Source organism: Rhinatrema bivittatum, chromosome 6 (assembly GCF_901001135.1).
Source record: "Rhinatrema bivittatum chromosome 6, aRhiBiv1.1, whole genome shotgun sequence".
NCBI classification, from domain to species: Eukaryota; Metazoa; Chordata; class Amphibia; order Gymnophiona; family Rhinatrematidae; genus Rhinatrema; species Rhinatrema bivittatum.
Window position 1 is genome coordinate 191,502,121 of NC_042620.1, and position 15,995 is coordinate 191,518,115.

The 15,995-nt window shown below is 43.5% G+C and overlaps 1 protein-coding gene across 2 annotated transcripts in view; it reads left to right on the forward strand.

The window, feature by feature from the left end:
* The window catches only part of NRP2 (neuropilin 2), a 277,836-nt gene that overhangs the window by 108,681 nt on the left and 153,160 nt on the right, over nucleotides 1-15,995 (forward strand). For both annotated transcript variants that reach the window (XM_029606320.1, XM_029606319.1), the window contains exons 4-7: nucleotides 7,151-7,381; nucleotides 9,636-9,791; nucleotides 10,148-10,317; nucleotides 15,684-15,839. In XM_029606320.1, coding sequence (XP_029462180.1) covers nucleotides 7,151-7,381; nucleotides 9,636-9,791; nucleotides 10,148-10,317; nucleotides 15,684-15,839 — 713 coding nt within the window. The remainder of the gene's footprint in view (nucleotides 1-7,150; nucleotides 7,382-9,635; nucleotides 9,792-10,147; nucleotides 10,318-15,683; nucleotides 15,840-15,995) is intronic.

A 15,995-nucleotide genomic window follows, 5' to 3' on the forward strand; every position in this document is an offset into this window, starting at 1 on the left:
TTTTGCCTCTACGGCCAACTTCTTTTCAAATTCTCTCTTAGCCTGTCTTATCAATGTCTTACATTTAACTTGCCAACGTTTATGCTTTATCCTATTTTCTTCTGTTGGATCCTCCTTCCATTTTTTGAATGAATATCTTTTGGCTAAAATAGCTTCTTTCACCTCCCCTTTTAACCATGCCAATAATCGTTTTGCCTTCTTTCCACCTTTCTTAATGTGTGGAATACATCTGGATTATGCTTCTAGGATGGTATTTTTTAACAATGACCATGCCTCTTGCACACTTTTTACTTTTGTAGCTGCTCCTTTCAGGTTTTTTCTAACAATTTTTCTCATTTTATCAAAGTTTCCCTTTAGAAAGTTTAGCACGAGAGCGGTGGATTTTCTTACTGTCCTCCTTCCAGTCATTAAATCAAATTTGATCATATTATGATCACTATTGCCAAGCAGCCCCACCACCGTTACCTCTCTCACCAAATCCTGTTCTCCAGTAAGAATTAGATCTAAAATTGCTCCCTCTCTCATCGGTTCCTGAACCAATTGCTCCATAAAGCTATCATTTATTCCATCCAGGAACTTTATCTCTCTAGTGTGTCCCGATGATACATTTACCCAGTCAATATTGGGGTAATTGAAATCTCCCATTATTACCCCACTACCAATTTGGTTAGCTTCCCTAATTTCTCTTAGCATTTCACTGTCAGTCTCACCATCTTGACCAGGTGGACGGTAGTATACTCCTATCACTATAGTCTTCCCCAACACACAAGGGATTTCTACCCATAAAGATTCAATTGTGCATTTAGTCTCGTGCAGGATGTTTATCCTGTTGGACTCTATGCCATCCCGGACATAAAGCACCACACCACCTCCTGGGTGCTCCTCTCTGTCATTGCGATATAGTTTGTACCCCGATATAACACTGTCCCATTGGTTGTCCTCCTTCCACCATGTCTCTGAGATGCCAATTAAGTTTATGTCATCATTCACTGCTATACATTCTAATTCTCCCATCTCACTTCTTAGACTTCTGGCATTAGCATACAAACATTTCAAAGTTTGTTTTTTGTTTGTATTTTCATTCTGCTTTTTAATTGATAGGGATAAGTTAGAATTTTTTAGCTCAGGTGAGTTTTTAGTTACAGGCACTTGGACTACTTTTCTTATTATTGGAACCTCACTGTTGGGATGCCCTAATTCTAATGCATCATTAGAATCCTTTGAAGATACCTCTCTCCGAACCATGCGCTGCTGAGCGACTGTGGGCTTTCCCCTTTGTTCTAGTTTAAAAGCTGCTCTATCTCCTTTTTAAAGGCTAGTGCCAGCTGTCTGGTTCCACCCTGGTTAAGGTGGAGCCCATCCCTTCGGAAGAGACTCCCCCTTCCCCAAAAGGTTCCCCAGTTCCTAACAAAACTGAATCCCTCTTCCTTGCACCATCGCCTCATCCACGCATTGAGACTCCGAAGCTCTGCCTGCCTCTGGTGATCTGCACGTGGAACAGGGAGCATTTCAGAGAATGCTACCCTGGAGGTTCTGGATTTAAGTTTTCTACCTAAGAGCCTAAATTTGGATTCCAGAACCTCCTTCCTATATTTTCCTGTGTCGTTGGTGCCCACGTGTACCACGACAGCCGGCTCCTCCCCAGCACTGTCTAAAATCCTATTTAGCAAGTTAGTATTGGAACTGGCTCTATAGAGACATGTAACATATCATATGAGGGCAGCTAGGTCTTGCTGTCACTATCTAGTCTATCCAGTTTTTCTTTTTTTTTTTTTTGCAATACCACAAATCCTGTTTGATCTCCACCTTTGTCACCATCTTACTTGTAGGAGCTCACTGTAATATATTTGATAGAAAAATGATAAAATACTAAATTTCATGCATTATGCCTCTCCTCTAAGAGCTAGATGGGAAGGAGTAATGAGAGAGACCTACCTTCTTCTCCCAGTCTTTTTCACTCTTATGGGGTCTATGGCTCTAGACATCTTCCACCATTCTCCCTGGTCAAGCACAGCTCTCTTTCATGAGTTGCGGGCCTCATTATCCTGGTAAGCAGGATTGATCTAAGTCTTTTTTTCTTTTTGTCTTCCTCTGGGCTTTTTTCTGTCTACCCATATTTCCAGTACCTTTCTGCCAATATAACTTTCATCTTTTCTTTCCACATGTCTAAACTATACTGGTCTTTCACTCATTTTCTCTGTGGTCTCAGCCATCGACTTTTCATAACTCTTCTTTCATTCTTGACCTTGTCACATTGTGTCACCCTCAAGAATCCAGCATAGCATCCTCATCTTTATTACACCCATTTCTTGTTCTTCATTCTTTCTCATGCTCTGAAACTCTGCCCTGTAGACTAGTACTGATCTATCTTGTTACAGTCTTACTCACTTTTCCTTTTCATCAAGCTGGTATTCTCTTATCACTCACGCCTCTTCAGTTTAACTATCCAGTCTTGGTCCTCATTCTGTTCTCTCTGGAAAGGAATCCTCTTGTATTTAATGTTGCTCCTAGGTATCTAAACTCCTCAACTCATCTACTATAAACTGGATAAAAGATTTAGAGGTGAATTTAAAAAGTGTTGCTTGTGTTAAAAGGCCCATATGAACGAGATTATGGGCCATGTGTGAGCATACGTATTTTAAAAGCCGCATATTGGGGTAGATTTTATAAATCTGCGCCCGCGCGTACTTTTGTTCGTGCACCAGGCATGAACAAAAGTACGCGGGATTTTATCAGATACGTGCATTGCCGCGCGTATCTTACAAAATCCAGGGTCGGCGAGCGCAAGGGGGGTGCAAATTTGTGCACCTTGCGCGCGCCGAGCCCTGCGCTCGCTGCCATTCCCTCTGAGGCGGAAATCGGAGTGGCCTTGGAGGGAACTTTCCTTCCACCACCCCCCCCCCCCGCACCTTGCCCTCCCTTCCCCTACCTAACCCACCCCCCCGGCCCTATCTAAACCCCCTTACCTGTGTTTTAAAAGTTATGCCTGCCAGAAGCAGATGTAGTTGGCGCGCGATTCCCCGGCCCAGGACCCATTTCGGAGGCCTCGGCCATGCCCCTGAAACACCCCCAGGCCGGCATCGTGCCCCCGGAACACCCCGAATTACGCATCAGCCCCGACATGCCCCCGACACCCCCCCATAGCGAAGCCCCGGGACTTATGCGCGTCCTGGGGCTTGCACGGGCCGCCGAGCCTATGCAAAATAGGCTCGGCGCACACAGGGGGGTTTTAAAAGGGTTACACTGTTGCGATCCCCCCTGCTGCTGCGCTACAGGAGGTCTCTTACCTTCCTCCAGAGGCCGCTCTGAAGCCAGGGCCTCGCCTGCGCATCATCCAGGACTTGCTCCAGGGCCTGAGAGGCCTAGCTGCTCCTGAGGCATGCCTGTGGCTTGCAAGCCTCAGCGTTTGGACTTCCTGCTTCCAGCCCCGCCCGTTTCTCTAGGGGCTGGCCCGCAGCTCTCTACCCTAGTTATAGGACCAGCGGTGGGCGGTCCTGGCAATCTCCTCCCAGGGAGTTGCCTTCTACCTCCAGTATTTAAGGACTGTCTGTTCATTTGCACCGGGCCTTCGATCAGGCCTTACAGTTGGCTGTAACCGTGCTGATCCAGGTCTTCCTTGGTTCCTTGTCCAGTGTCTTTGCCTGATGTCTGCTCCTGTTCCTGCCAGCCGAAAGGGCTTCGGATGTGAGTATCCCAGCATCGGAGTTCCTGTTCGCCTGGGTCTTCCCCGCGCCCTCCTTCTCAGCGTGGTCCGCGACCAGCCTTCCTAGGCTGTGTAGGGCGCGTCTGGGACAGGGTGGTCCGCGACTCAGTCCCACGGGTGGGCTGAGTAGGGCGCCCTGATGGACAGTGCAATGTTCCCGTCCAGCCTTGTCTACAGTGTCTGCTTCAGCCCTTGCCCGGATGTCTTCCTCTGCCAGCCGAGGGGGCTTCGGATGTGAGTATCCCAGCATCGGAGTTCCCGCTCGCCTGGACCTTTCCTGTGTCTCGCTTCAGCCCTTGTCCTGATGTCTCCGTCTTGCCTCAGCCTGCTTCTGCCCCGTCTGATGTCTTCTGCTAAGGACTCTGTCTGCCCTCGCCTCTGTCCGGCCTGCTGCCCATTGCCGTTCCCTGCGGCAGGTCCGAAAGGGCCGGGAACAGTCAGAGGACCGTTCATTAGTCAACTTCCCCGTGTTGGCTACCATGGGCATGCCGGTCCGGCTGAGGGCCGGACTTCCTGCTTCTGTTCCTGCCTGCCTGGCTCACCATGCCTGCTCAGCTCACCTCCCACGGTGTGGCCTTGGGCTCCTCCTGGGGTCCTGCAGTGGCCCAAGGGCTCACCACCCGCCCGAGACAACCGCGCCCGCGCGCGCTCGTAACATACGCGCATAACTTATGCGCGTAACCCTTTTAAAATCCGGCCGATTATGTGCATATAAGGGTGTGCATGAGTAAAACAAAAAAGGCAGAGTTGGGGCATGTTGGGGCATTCTGGAGTGGGGCCAAAATTTACACATGTAAATATATATATTAAATCCTGCAAACACAGGTCTCGGCAGGCTATTAGCTAAGCATGTTTTACTTCTACTCTTGTTGAGGTATAAGTCTGCATAAATCTCTGTTTAGGCCCAAAACGACTGGATGAGGGGTCTGGATCAACTGGGGGCAATGCAGGCTGAAAAAGACCTTGAGATGAACTGGGCAACTTGGTAGACTAATTGGTAAAATGTGGAATGTCTTTCACACGAGCATGTTTTAAAATCTGCTTACCTGCACGTGTTAAATCTGACAAAGTCCTAAGGAAGATACATGAAATACATTTGCTTGAGTAACCACTTAAAATTAGGAGCACATCTTCGCACAGTAAGTATATTTTAAATCATATGTGCCCAGCTGTGTGCATGATTTAAAATTCTAGCACATGTGTGCTCGCATGCCCATACACATGGGTATGGGTGCCTAGGCACTCATTTTAGTTACCGACCCTATGTTTTCAAGCGTCCTTTCCAAGTTAATCACTTTTCCTTAAGAATTATACATGTTATGTTATGTTATGATATTACACTAATCAGTATTAGTAATTGTCAGTAATAAAAACAGGGTGTTTCACTGCTTTGTGCTATCAAAAGTATGGTGCACACTCAGTCTGATAAATAGCAAGGTACTGGGTTTTTTGGGGTTTTTTTTTTAAGATTTAGCTCATTCCTTTTCATTGGTAGCTCAAGGTGAATTGAATCCACATGAAGGAAGTGCTTCCCTGTTCCCAGAGGATGTATAATCTAACGTGGTCAATAACTAAGTTGTGCAATTTTTCCCAGAGAGAAAAATTCCACAGGATTCAGTAAACTGTGGTACTTGGTATTACAGCTAGGTAAATCTCACAATATTTTTTTTGGTGGTCAAAAAGCTACTAGGAGCTTAGGTGCCCTGTGTGTGTACTACGCTATGGCGGCCCCTATGGCCCAGGGATACTATTTTCTTAAGGGGCCTGAATGGCTCAAATATACTCCCACCCCACAGCCTTTTGAAAGCTCTGGGGATCTCGTGACACCCCCATTCCAACCACCTGTTGAGCCATCCAAAGTATAAATAAAATACATTAATACATTTGGAGTCTGCCTACCTCCTGACTCCCATTCTCTACCCATTTTGGTCAAACAATTACCCATATCCACCCCTTGGGTCCCTTCCCTGGCTAGTATCTTAGGATTCATGGTGCCCGGAGTATCCCATAGGGCTCCAGACTTGGCATCATTTTCAAAATGGCACCGGCCGGCCTATTTTATACTTTTGTCCCATCCTGTAATAGGGCAAAAATGTGTTTGTGGCTGGCCAGTGCCATTTTGAAAATGGCAGGTGCATGCCTGGAGCCCTAGAGCAGTCTTTTCCAACCCTCTCCAGGAGGCACACCTAGCCAGTTGGGTTTTCAGAATATCCATGATGCATATGCATGAGATAGATCTGCATACACTGGAGACCCATGGTATGCAAATATATCTCATGCATATTCATTGTGGAAATCCTCAAACCCAACTGGCTAGGTGTGCCTCCTGGAGAGGGTTGGGAAACACTGCCCTAGGGACGGGAGTGCCTTGGGTCCCACTAAACCACCATGGACCATAAGGTACTGGCCTGGGGGGAATCAGGGATGGGGTCAGGAGATAATTTCTTTTAACTAAAGAAGGCAGAGTTTGGAAGGGAGAGAGAGGGCAGACTCTGAATATATTAATGTATTTTTTAAAGTTTTCGACACTTTGGCTGCCTCAGTGGTCACACATAGGCATCTATCAACATTTAGGGTTTTCACAAGGACAAGAGAGGCATATTTGGCCTGCTCAAATTCTTTAAGGCAACCCCAGAGCATCAGGATGTGTCTTAAGAGTCCGGATGCTTCTGGGGAAATTTAGCTACACTTCTTGAAGTGTAGATAACATTTCTTAAAATAATGCAGCTTGCAAATTTTGATGCAAGCTGTGTTATTTGTATCAGATTGACTAATAATGAGCTGATTTCCATGCAAATCAGCTCATTACCATATTCATATTGCATCAGTATATCGAGACAATGCACAGTATTTGAAATACACTACATTAGACCATTTACTATATGTATGCATATTATGATTCAAAATGGCTTTGAATATTTTATATAAAATGATTATTTCAATAAAATATAAACTTTAAAAAAGTGTATTGATGACCATCTGGCAGGCTTTCAATGTACTCTAGCATATGATGTTCTGAGAGTGACCTGTCCCTGCAATTGTCTATTTTTGCAGCAAAATTATAATCAAGGAGGAGTTGATTACAGAGATTTTTTTCTGGTGTATGGTTTAACCTAGCATTGAAATAATAACTAAAGGTTTTTCTTTGCATCGTTTTTTATTTTATTTTATTGTACTTTATTTTTTACTCTTAAACTTTTTTATATATATGCTATTTTATGATATGGTTTGATGTATATTGTATTTTAGTTAGTGACTGATAGCTGTTTAATTATGATTGTTTATTGTAAACCACCTAGAAATTTTGATAGATGGTATTATACATTTTTTTAAATAATTAAATAAATATATAGAAAGGGATAATCTCACCATTCTGTAGCCACTATTATTTCTCATGCTTAATTTAGATAAAGATTTTTTAAATTATATCTGCATATACCATTTCAGGTTCTGAAGACTGTTCTCGAAACTTTACCAGTTCTAATGGAACCATTGAATCCCTCGGGTTTCCTGACAAGTACCCGCACAACTTGGACTGCACCTTCACTATCATCGCCAAACCAAAGATGGAAATCGTCCTCCAGTTCTTGACCTTTGATCTGGAACATGACCCTCTGCAGGCTGGAGAGGGGGATTGCAAATATGATTGGCTGGACATCTGGGATGGAGTTTCCAATGGTAAGCAGCCATTGATCACAGTGGAGTTTTTCAATACTGCTCTTGTAAGCAATTTCTTTATTGGTTATAATGCACCAAATAACAGGCTCAGTTGAAAAATGAAACTGAGAAGTGCAGGAGGAAAGGTGCCAAGTTTATTAGGCCTGTTTTCATTAAGAAAAGTGGTTCTGCATCTTTAAGTTGCTGGCAGGAATCTGTGCCTCTATGCTCAGCACTCATTCTTTTTTAAAACTGAACCCCACAGGTCAGGAAAACTGTTAAACAATTGCTAAAATACACCTCAAGTAGTAACATGGACTGAATTATGATGAACAATATTGCCGGTAAAATGTTCCACTATTTTTCCTATGCCCGAGCTGGCATTAAGTCAAGTGATGTTTTGTCCATACAGATTTTAGAAACTGGGATGCTGCAGTCTTTTTAATGTTCACTGACATTTAGCCAACAAAAGAGAGTAAAAAAAAAAAAAAAAAATCTGCTGCTGCATTTTCAGATTTCTCCCGAGTGGCGTGCTGAATTTCATCAGCACCACCATCAAGGGCTGCAGTAGACATAAATCAGAGCAGGGCTCAGGCTCCCAGGGACAGTTAATTCATAAAGCGATCTTAAGCAAAACATTGGTCTCCTAAGCCACCTAAGCTAACGATAACTGTCCTTTCACCACCGCTTCTTAACCGCAAACAGAATTCTTCCTCGCAAAACATTAGAGATGTTTCTCTCAGGACTTTGCCCCCTCCAGTTCTTCCCACCATGAATAAACTTGAATCTGTTCTGTCATTTCATATTTCCACAAAAGGATGAATCACAGAAGGTCGATCCAATGAATGTGTGCGGAATGTGTGCGCCCGCTTTCCTAGCGTGTGCCCGGCCACCTCTACTGGGCGCGCAACCAAATATTTAAATGTGGGGGTCGCGATAAAAAAAGAGGTGCTAGGGACAAATGTGCATCCCTAGCGCCTCCTCGGCATTGGCTGCACAGGAGATGCGGCTGTCGAGCAGGTCGGGAAAATGGACGCTCAATCTACGAGTGTCTGTTTTCTCCCGCTACTGGCATATACACGCACAAGATACACGGCCTGGACCCTGTGTCTTGTGCATGTGTATTGGACGTCCAGATTTTTTTTTTTTCAAAGACTTTTAAAAAAAAAAAGAAATTACTGCTTTATTTGGTTGCTCCTACTTAGTATCGCTATGATACTATTAGGAACCACAGAAAGCAGGATTTTTCTTTTTTTGTCAATGCACCCTTGAGCGTGGCATATCTTTTACACCAGCCCTGGGCTGGTGTTGAATTTGCTGCATTGCAAGGGCGCATTGGCCACGGGGTAAATTTTTGGGATCACGAGGATTTGCTAATAGCTTCATCCACATGAATTTCCACGCGATGAGCGCTATTAGCTATGCGGTAATTTGGACGTGCTATTCCCCATATTGGATAGGGGGGTTTATGGTCACATGTTAAGTCGTGTGCAGCAGCTAGAGCACGGTATTGGATCAACCTGAAAATGTGGGTATTAAGTCATGATAAAAGTTCTTATGTTTACAGCATAGTTCTGATTCCTTGTATCCTGTCTCCCCAAAATTTGCAATATAACATCAGCGATATGTTCCTGCTAGATGGTGTGAGGAAGCTCTTGAGCATAACTATCCTATAGACAGAATAATGTATAATTTCTGGGTAGTATGTACCAATATCACTGTCCCCTTCCTTGCAATGCTCTAGCCCAGTGGTTCCTTAACCGGTCCTGGGGGGACCCCCAGCCAGTCTGGTTTTCAGGATATTTGCAATGAATATGAATGAGAGAGATGTGCATTCATTGCAGGTATCCTGAAAATCTGACTGGCTGGGGGTCCCCCAGGATAAGTCTGAGAACCACTGTTCCTTCCCCTTCCTTGACCTAGGATCAGGGAACCTGTGCTGCCAGAACAGTTGTCCATTTAGATCCTGCACTGAGCCACAAGACAGACTGCAATATTGTACCCAAAAGATGCTCCCATGATTATGGAAGGCAAATATGATGTAACTCACTCAGAGTACTTGTAGTATATTAGTTACTATACACTATAATAATAAATAAATAATGGGAGGTTTTTATAGCTATTTTTTATCCTAAGGTGGAAGGAGATAACTTTTAATAGCCAATTTTAATTTCAGCTACTTTGACGTGCTCCTTAAATACATTTAAAGGCGCAGGAGTAGGTTACTGAAGATCCTGCACTACAATGCGTGTATGCATTAATGCTTCTCTTGCAGTGGGCCCCTTGATAGGCAGGTACTGTGGCACCAAGACCCCATCAGAGATCCGCTCTTCTACTGGAATACTTTCCCTTACCTTCCACACCGACATGGCAGTGGCTAAGGATGGCTTTTCAGCACGATACTACCTGCTTCCTCAGGAGGTCCCTGAATGTGAGTTGGAAATGCTACACTTTGATGGGGTGGGTCATCGGCATGTGTTGTCAGCCATCTGGACATACATGAATGAGATAATGCTCCCATTATATGTGCTGTTGTGGGTGGAGATGGTATCCAACCATAATCATGGGCAATCAGTGTAAGCATCGGTGTGACTTGTGAGACATTGGAGAGAAGCCTCATTAAATGTTAAACCTGCTTCCCAATCTTCATTTGCATTTTAGATAAACAGGCCCGGCATTCTGTAATTTCCCCTTCCCCCACCTAAGCTTTGACACATGGGAATGATTTGGCTAGAGATAATATTGTTTGTTAATTTGTGCATATATGGGTGTGTGTGTGTGCTCTAGCCTTCCAGTGCAACATTCCTCTTGGAATGGAATCTGGTAGGATCTCCAATGAACAGATCAGCGCTTCTTCTACTTACACTGATGGAAGATGGACGGCACAGCAGAGCCGGCTGAACAGTGACGAGAATGGCTGGACGCCCAATGTGGACTCTAGCAAAGAATATCTCCAGGTACACACTGCGCACAGTAGGGGAAAGGAAAAGATAAGCCTCAGCACAGATCTTTGCAATCTGCGTTGCTAATACCTATTGTAGTAAGAAATGGGCAAGGAAACATGAGGAAACAGCAGGATTAGGCAAGAAATGTATCTGCCAGACCTTTTGCCTTATATCTGAGATTAATATAAATATTGTCTGCAACATGTATCATTTTTTGTCTCCTACAGGTTCTCCTACTACTTATTTATTTCTTTATTTAATAAACTTGTATTCCGCTGATCTACAATTCTCTGTGGATCACACAGTGCATACATAATTGGAGGCACTAAAATGACAAAACAGCATAAACAAAGATAAACACAAGGGAAACATCAGCATAGCATATAATTCCAAAAAATCAACAACATTAAAGACAGAGATAAAAATCAAGGGATCAGCAAAAATTGGGAGGAAGAAGCTATCTAAAAGCATTAGAAAAGCAGCAGCTTCCTAAAATGAAGGTTAGACTCTGCTCTAATCTCCTCAGGCGATTTATTCCACAGACTAGGGGCAGCTACATTAAACATTCTATTCCGGGTCGTAGAAAGTTTAACTACCTTATGAGAAGATAGCTCTAGGAGATTCTGGGAAGCAGACTACAACGCCTGCCCAAGGTGATACTTCTGAATAGCAGCCACCATGCATTGCAGAGCAAGGTTATGAAGGGATTTAAAATCCAGGCGCAACACTTTAAACTGGATATGACTGGCCACAGATAGCCGGTTCAAACTGGACAAGACTGGGGAAATGTCATCACAGATGGAAGTACTAGTCACTAGCCGTGCAACTGAATTTTGGATTCGTTGCAGGGATTTGAGTGAAGATGATGGCAAACCCAAGTATAGAGAATTGCAGTAATCTAAAGGTGAAAGAATTAAAGCCTGAGTGAAAGTTGGAAAATCAGTGAGACTGCAACATACACAATTTGAAAGTTTTTATTAAAGAGTTAATATGTTCCCGGAATGTAAGAGTGGAGTCCATAGTTATGCCTAAGATCCAAGCTTGCAAGGAAATGGGAATAATCTCACCCTCCAAACTGAAAGATGATAGAAAGTCAGTTATCTCAGTTCTAGCCATCAATAAAATTTCTGTTTTGTTAACGTTCAAGGCTAATCTGTTCAAAGAAAGCCAATCATTTATCTTAGACATGCAGACAGAAAGCTTAGCAAAGGCCGCAGCAGGTGTACACATAATCGGGAAGAAAAATTGTATGTCATCAGCATACATAGTAAACGACACAGCAAGCATTTTGAGGACCACACCAAAAGGCAACAAATAGATGTTGAAAAGCATGGCAGACAGAGAAGAACCTTGAGGTACACCAGCGGACAAATTATGTGAGTCAGAAGCAGCATTACCTATCAGCACACGAAAAGAGCAAGCAGAGAGGTACGATGAGAACCAAAAAAGTACAGATGAAATGATACACAAAGATCCCAAATCTCCCGGTAAAATAGAGTGATCCACTGTGTCAAATGCAGCAGAGATTCTTAAGAGCACCAGTAAGAATTTGGTCCCAGAGTCAAAGCCTTTCCTGATATTATCAAAAGAGGACAAAAGGAGAGTCTCAGTGTTATGATGATGCCTGAACCCAAACTGGCATACATCTAGAAGGCTGTGGTCTTCAACATAATCTTGCAGCCGGTTCAGGACGATCTTCCATAATTTTTGCAAACAGTGCAGTGTTGAGATTGGCTGAAAACTGGAAAGCGCTGCAGGATTTAAAGTTGTATTCTTGAGTAAAAGGTGGACAGTGGCAGCCTTTAAATCCTGAAGGTACATAACTTAATTTTTATTGAAGGAAACATTAATCAGCATAGCTACAAAATCACTGACCTCATCACGCCGAATTTTGATGAGGTATGTTGAACAAGAGACAAAGACACAGTAGGTATCCTTCATTGTGTTAATAATATATTCAACTTCCATAGATGAGGTAGGGGAAAAACTCTCCCAGCATGTAACAGGAGTGGAAATAGCAACACAACATGTGGGAACAGGGGGCGGTAGTGAGGCTACTAACAAGGAGGTTTTATTTAAAAATAACAATACTACTTGCTCGCATGAGACATAGGTAGCTGCAAGGTAATTCAGGGCAGGAGTCTTTGGAGTGAGTACACTATCCTGAAAAGCTCACGAGGCTTTGAGGTGGCCTCGTTAATTCAGGCTGAGAACCAGCTGCTTTTGACCTGGTCAATGGCATCCCAGTAGGCAGAAAGGCACTTATACTACAAAGAGAGTGCAGTTGTACATCTCGTCTTCTGCCAATGGCATGCAGTCCTCTGAACAGCGCCTTTTTTTCTCTCAAGTCAGCTGAAAACCAGGGGGCACAGTGATGCTTTGATGGGTGCAAGAGTATCCAAAGCATTATGCAAAGAATTTTTCCATCTCTCAGGTAAAGTTTTAGCATCAATATCAATAGGATCGTATAGACTCGGTATCCATTGATCATGAGTCTGGTCAAGATTAATTGGAGGATGCCTCAGAGCCACCTTTGGGCTAGGCTTATTGAGACTGTTTAATTGAGCAACTTAACTTACTAAATAATGGTCTGACCATGGAACAGCGGAGTAATCGTAATTAAATGATTCCTCAGGTAGCCAGTGGCTACGATAAAAACTAAATCTAATGTATGGTCGTGTCGGTGAGTTGGCATAGTAACAAGTGAGACCAGCCTAAGGCATGCATCAGTTCAGTTCAAGTAAGTCCATGCAGATGTCAGATTGTGGAAGGGCATCTACGTGGAGATTAAAATCACCTAGAATAATAGCATTCTTTAAATCAACCTTATTGGCTAGTAAGCAGTTAGAGACCAGTGAATCTGGTGGGCAGTAGGTCAAGAGAAGGCTCCAATTCAGTGAGGACACCAGGAGGGAAACCTTAGCAATAAATTGAGGGAAACCTTAGCAATAATCAAGAGCTCACCACTCTCTTTTCTCAAACGGATTTAGATAGCTGGTTTAGTTACACTGAGCCAGATTAAAGAAGCCACAACTCACTAATGCATAAAACATCTGGGAATTTGTCTCTGAGGTGGTCACACAATATGAGTAACTTCTGCGCATTAAGCAAGAACAATGAAAGATTAGCAGCTGATAAAACTTGAAACAAAGGCTCGCGTTAGCAATTAACAGTAAAGTAAGTTACAACGAAGCCGACTGGTATTTTCAACAAGATTGCAATGCACTGAAGGCAGCTGATCATAGCGTCCTCTTCCAAACACCATAGGAATATGCACATCCATGGGAAAAGAACAACTCAGTGTTAATATAATAGAATATGCAGAAGCAAGATGATAACCGCAGTCTTAAAATCAAATAAAACATTAAAAGCACTTTTAAAAATATATTTACCCAACTTAATATTTTGCGCTTAAACAAAGCAAAACTCCTCGACAGACAGCCCAGGGTTAAGGCACAATGACATGGATGCACTCTGTCGCACAAAGCAGTGCATAAAGGAGCAGGCTCCTTAGTTGTGTGCCTTTGTGCGCGTGACAGAGGCGCATGCCCCATCGGAGTGCAGCGCCTCTAGCATCGCCATGGACAATTAATGGGGGAACCCTCATGACATCATCCAGGGGTGGGGCAACCTGACATCACCAGGGGGCGGAGACAAGCTTCCTGGGGAGAGAGAGAGCACACATCATGGCAGAGCAACCAGCACAGGCAGCAGAGCAGACAGAGAGGCAGATAGGCAGGGACAAGCAGCGAGGCAGCAGTACCAAAGCAGCATTGAAAAGTCCAGCATCGCTGCAGGCAATTAATGGGAGAACCCTCACAATGTCATCCAGGGGGCAGAGCAACGAGACATCAGAGAGGCAGAGAGACAGACAGCCAGCGACAAGCAGCAAGGCACTACTAGATGCATGTGGCATTGTGCAAATAAACACAAGAGATAGTCCCTGCTCTCTGGAGCTTATAGTCTAGAAGTATAAGTACATGAACTATCTCTGCAAATATAGCATACCAAGGCTGCAGCCTGACACGTGGATCAGCTGTGATTATCCTTTCTCCTAGTCTCCTTAGATCACAGTAGCAGAGCATGGTATTCTCATGCAAACTTAAAAACAGAGGAAAGCCCAGTATCTTGTTTTTCATCTCTGAATGAAGAAAAATGTAGAAAAAGAATCTACAGCACATTTTATCGTGCTTTTATTTCCAGACAACCAACATTAAATTATTTGGATAGATAATTGGCAGTGGAACATGGCTCTGCTAAGAACATATTCATATGCCTAGGAATCCTTATGCAGATCTGGCAAGTCTTTATAATGAGGAAAGCAACACAGTTTATATAGCTGAAGGGAGACAAAAAGTCCATCCTGTTTACATTTCTTCAACTTCCTCCAGCAGCAGCATAGTGGTGCTCCAAGGGAAATAAAAAGAAGCACTGTCACTGAAGATTTTGTCTTCCACTGGAGTTGTCTTCATGGCCATTAAATAGCATGTCAATAGATCAATACCTAAATCGAAGGAGACTGTCATGCTCACTGATCACTCAATTGCTGTTCTTTGCAACACATGAAAAAGTAAGGTTAACAAATAAGGAGTAGGTGACACCTTGTCCTAGATCAACTTGCTACATTTTTTATTAGCTCCAAGCTATGCTCCCTTCATTGGATTAGTGCAAAGTAAGCTAAGGATGATGTTGCCTGAATAATATACACGAGTAAACTGTAGATTGGATTATGGTAGCGGTGTTTGTTTTCAAAGCTGTAAATAGCCATAAATATAGAAACAGAATGTTGTTTGTGGATAAAGTCCACCAGGGTGTTTAGTTTGCCCAGGATCTTTCCTATTGCAATACCGCGGAGCCTACTTGATCTCTGGCTTTATGTCTGCCCTTCCTCGGTCCTCTGGAACCACCCTGTTCTCCAAAGAGCGACCGAACAGAGCCATCAGTGGAGCTGCCAGAGCCTCTCTAAGCTGCTTTAATGTCCTAGGATGTATTCCGTCCGGCCCTATCGCCTTCTGCAACTTAGAGTTCTGCGTGTTCCATGCAAACCCTCTCCTCTGTAAAGTGAAAGGATGAGGGGCTGATATTTTTGCAGAGGCATGAGAAAGCTGAGGAAGACAAATAGCCAAATTTATACCCATAGGCTGACTGTGTCTGGTAATGTGAGGAAAACAATGTCTCCATTAAGTCCCCTTGTGCTTCTTTCACAGTGTTTGATCATTTTAATGATGAAGTAAGCATTCAAACATGAAGAACATCGGAGAAGAAAGAATTATTGGGGATGGAGGATTTAGAATGTGGGGATCTAATAAAAAAAAAAAAAAAGTAATTATAGTTGTAAATAAAATGTATGGATGACATCCTTTCCCACCTCCTCCTAGGTGGACCTTCGCTTCCTGACGCTGTTGACTGCCATTGCTACCCAGGGGGCCATTTCTAGGGAAACACAGACTGGTTATTATGTAAAGTCCTACAAGCTGGAAGTGAGCACCAACGGAGAAGACTGGATGATGTTCCGGCATGGCAAAAATCAGAAGGTAAATCTAGATTTTTTTTTTTCATGTTACTAATGGCATGGCGGGAGCATCTGGTGACTGATGGATATAGCGAGAAAAATAACTTCCAAATATAGGCATATCTGTGAGTGAGAAAAAACTTAGTAAATAAGCCCCTTTAGTTGTAAGCTTTAGGGG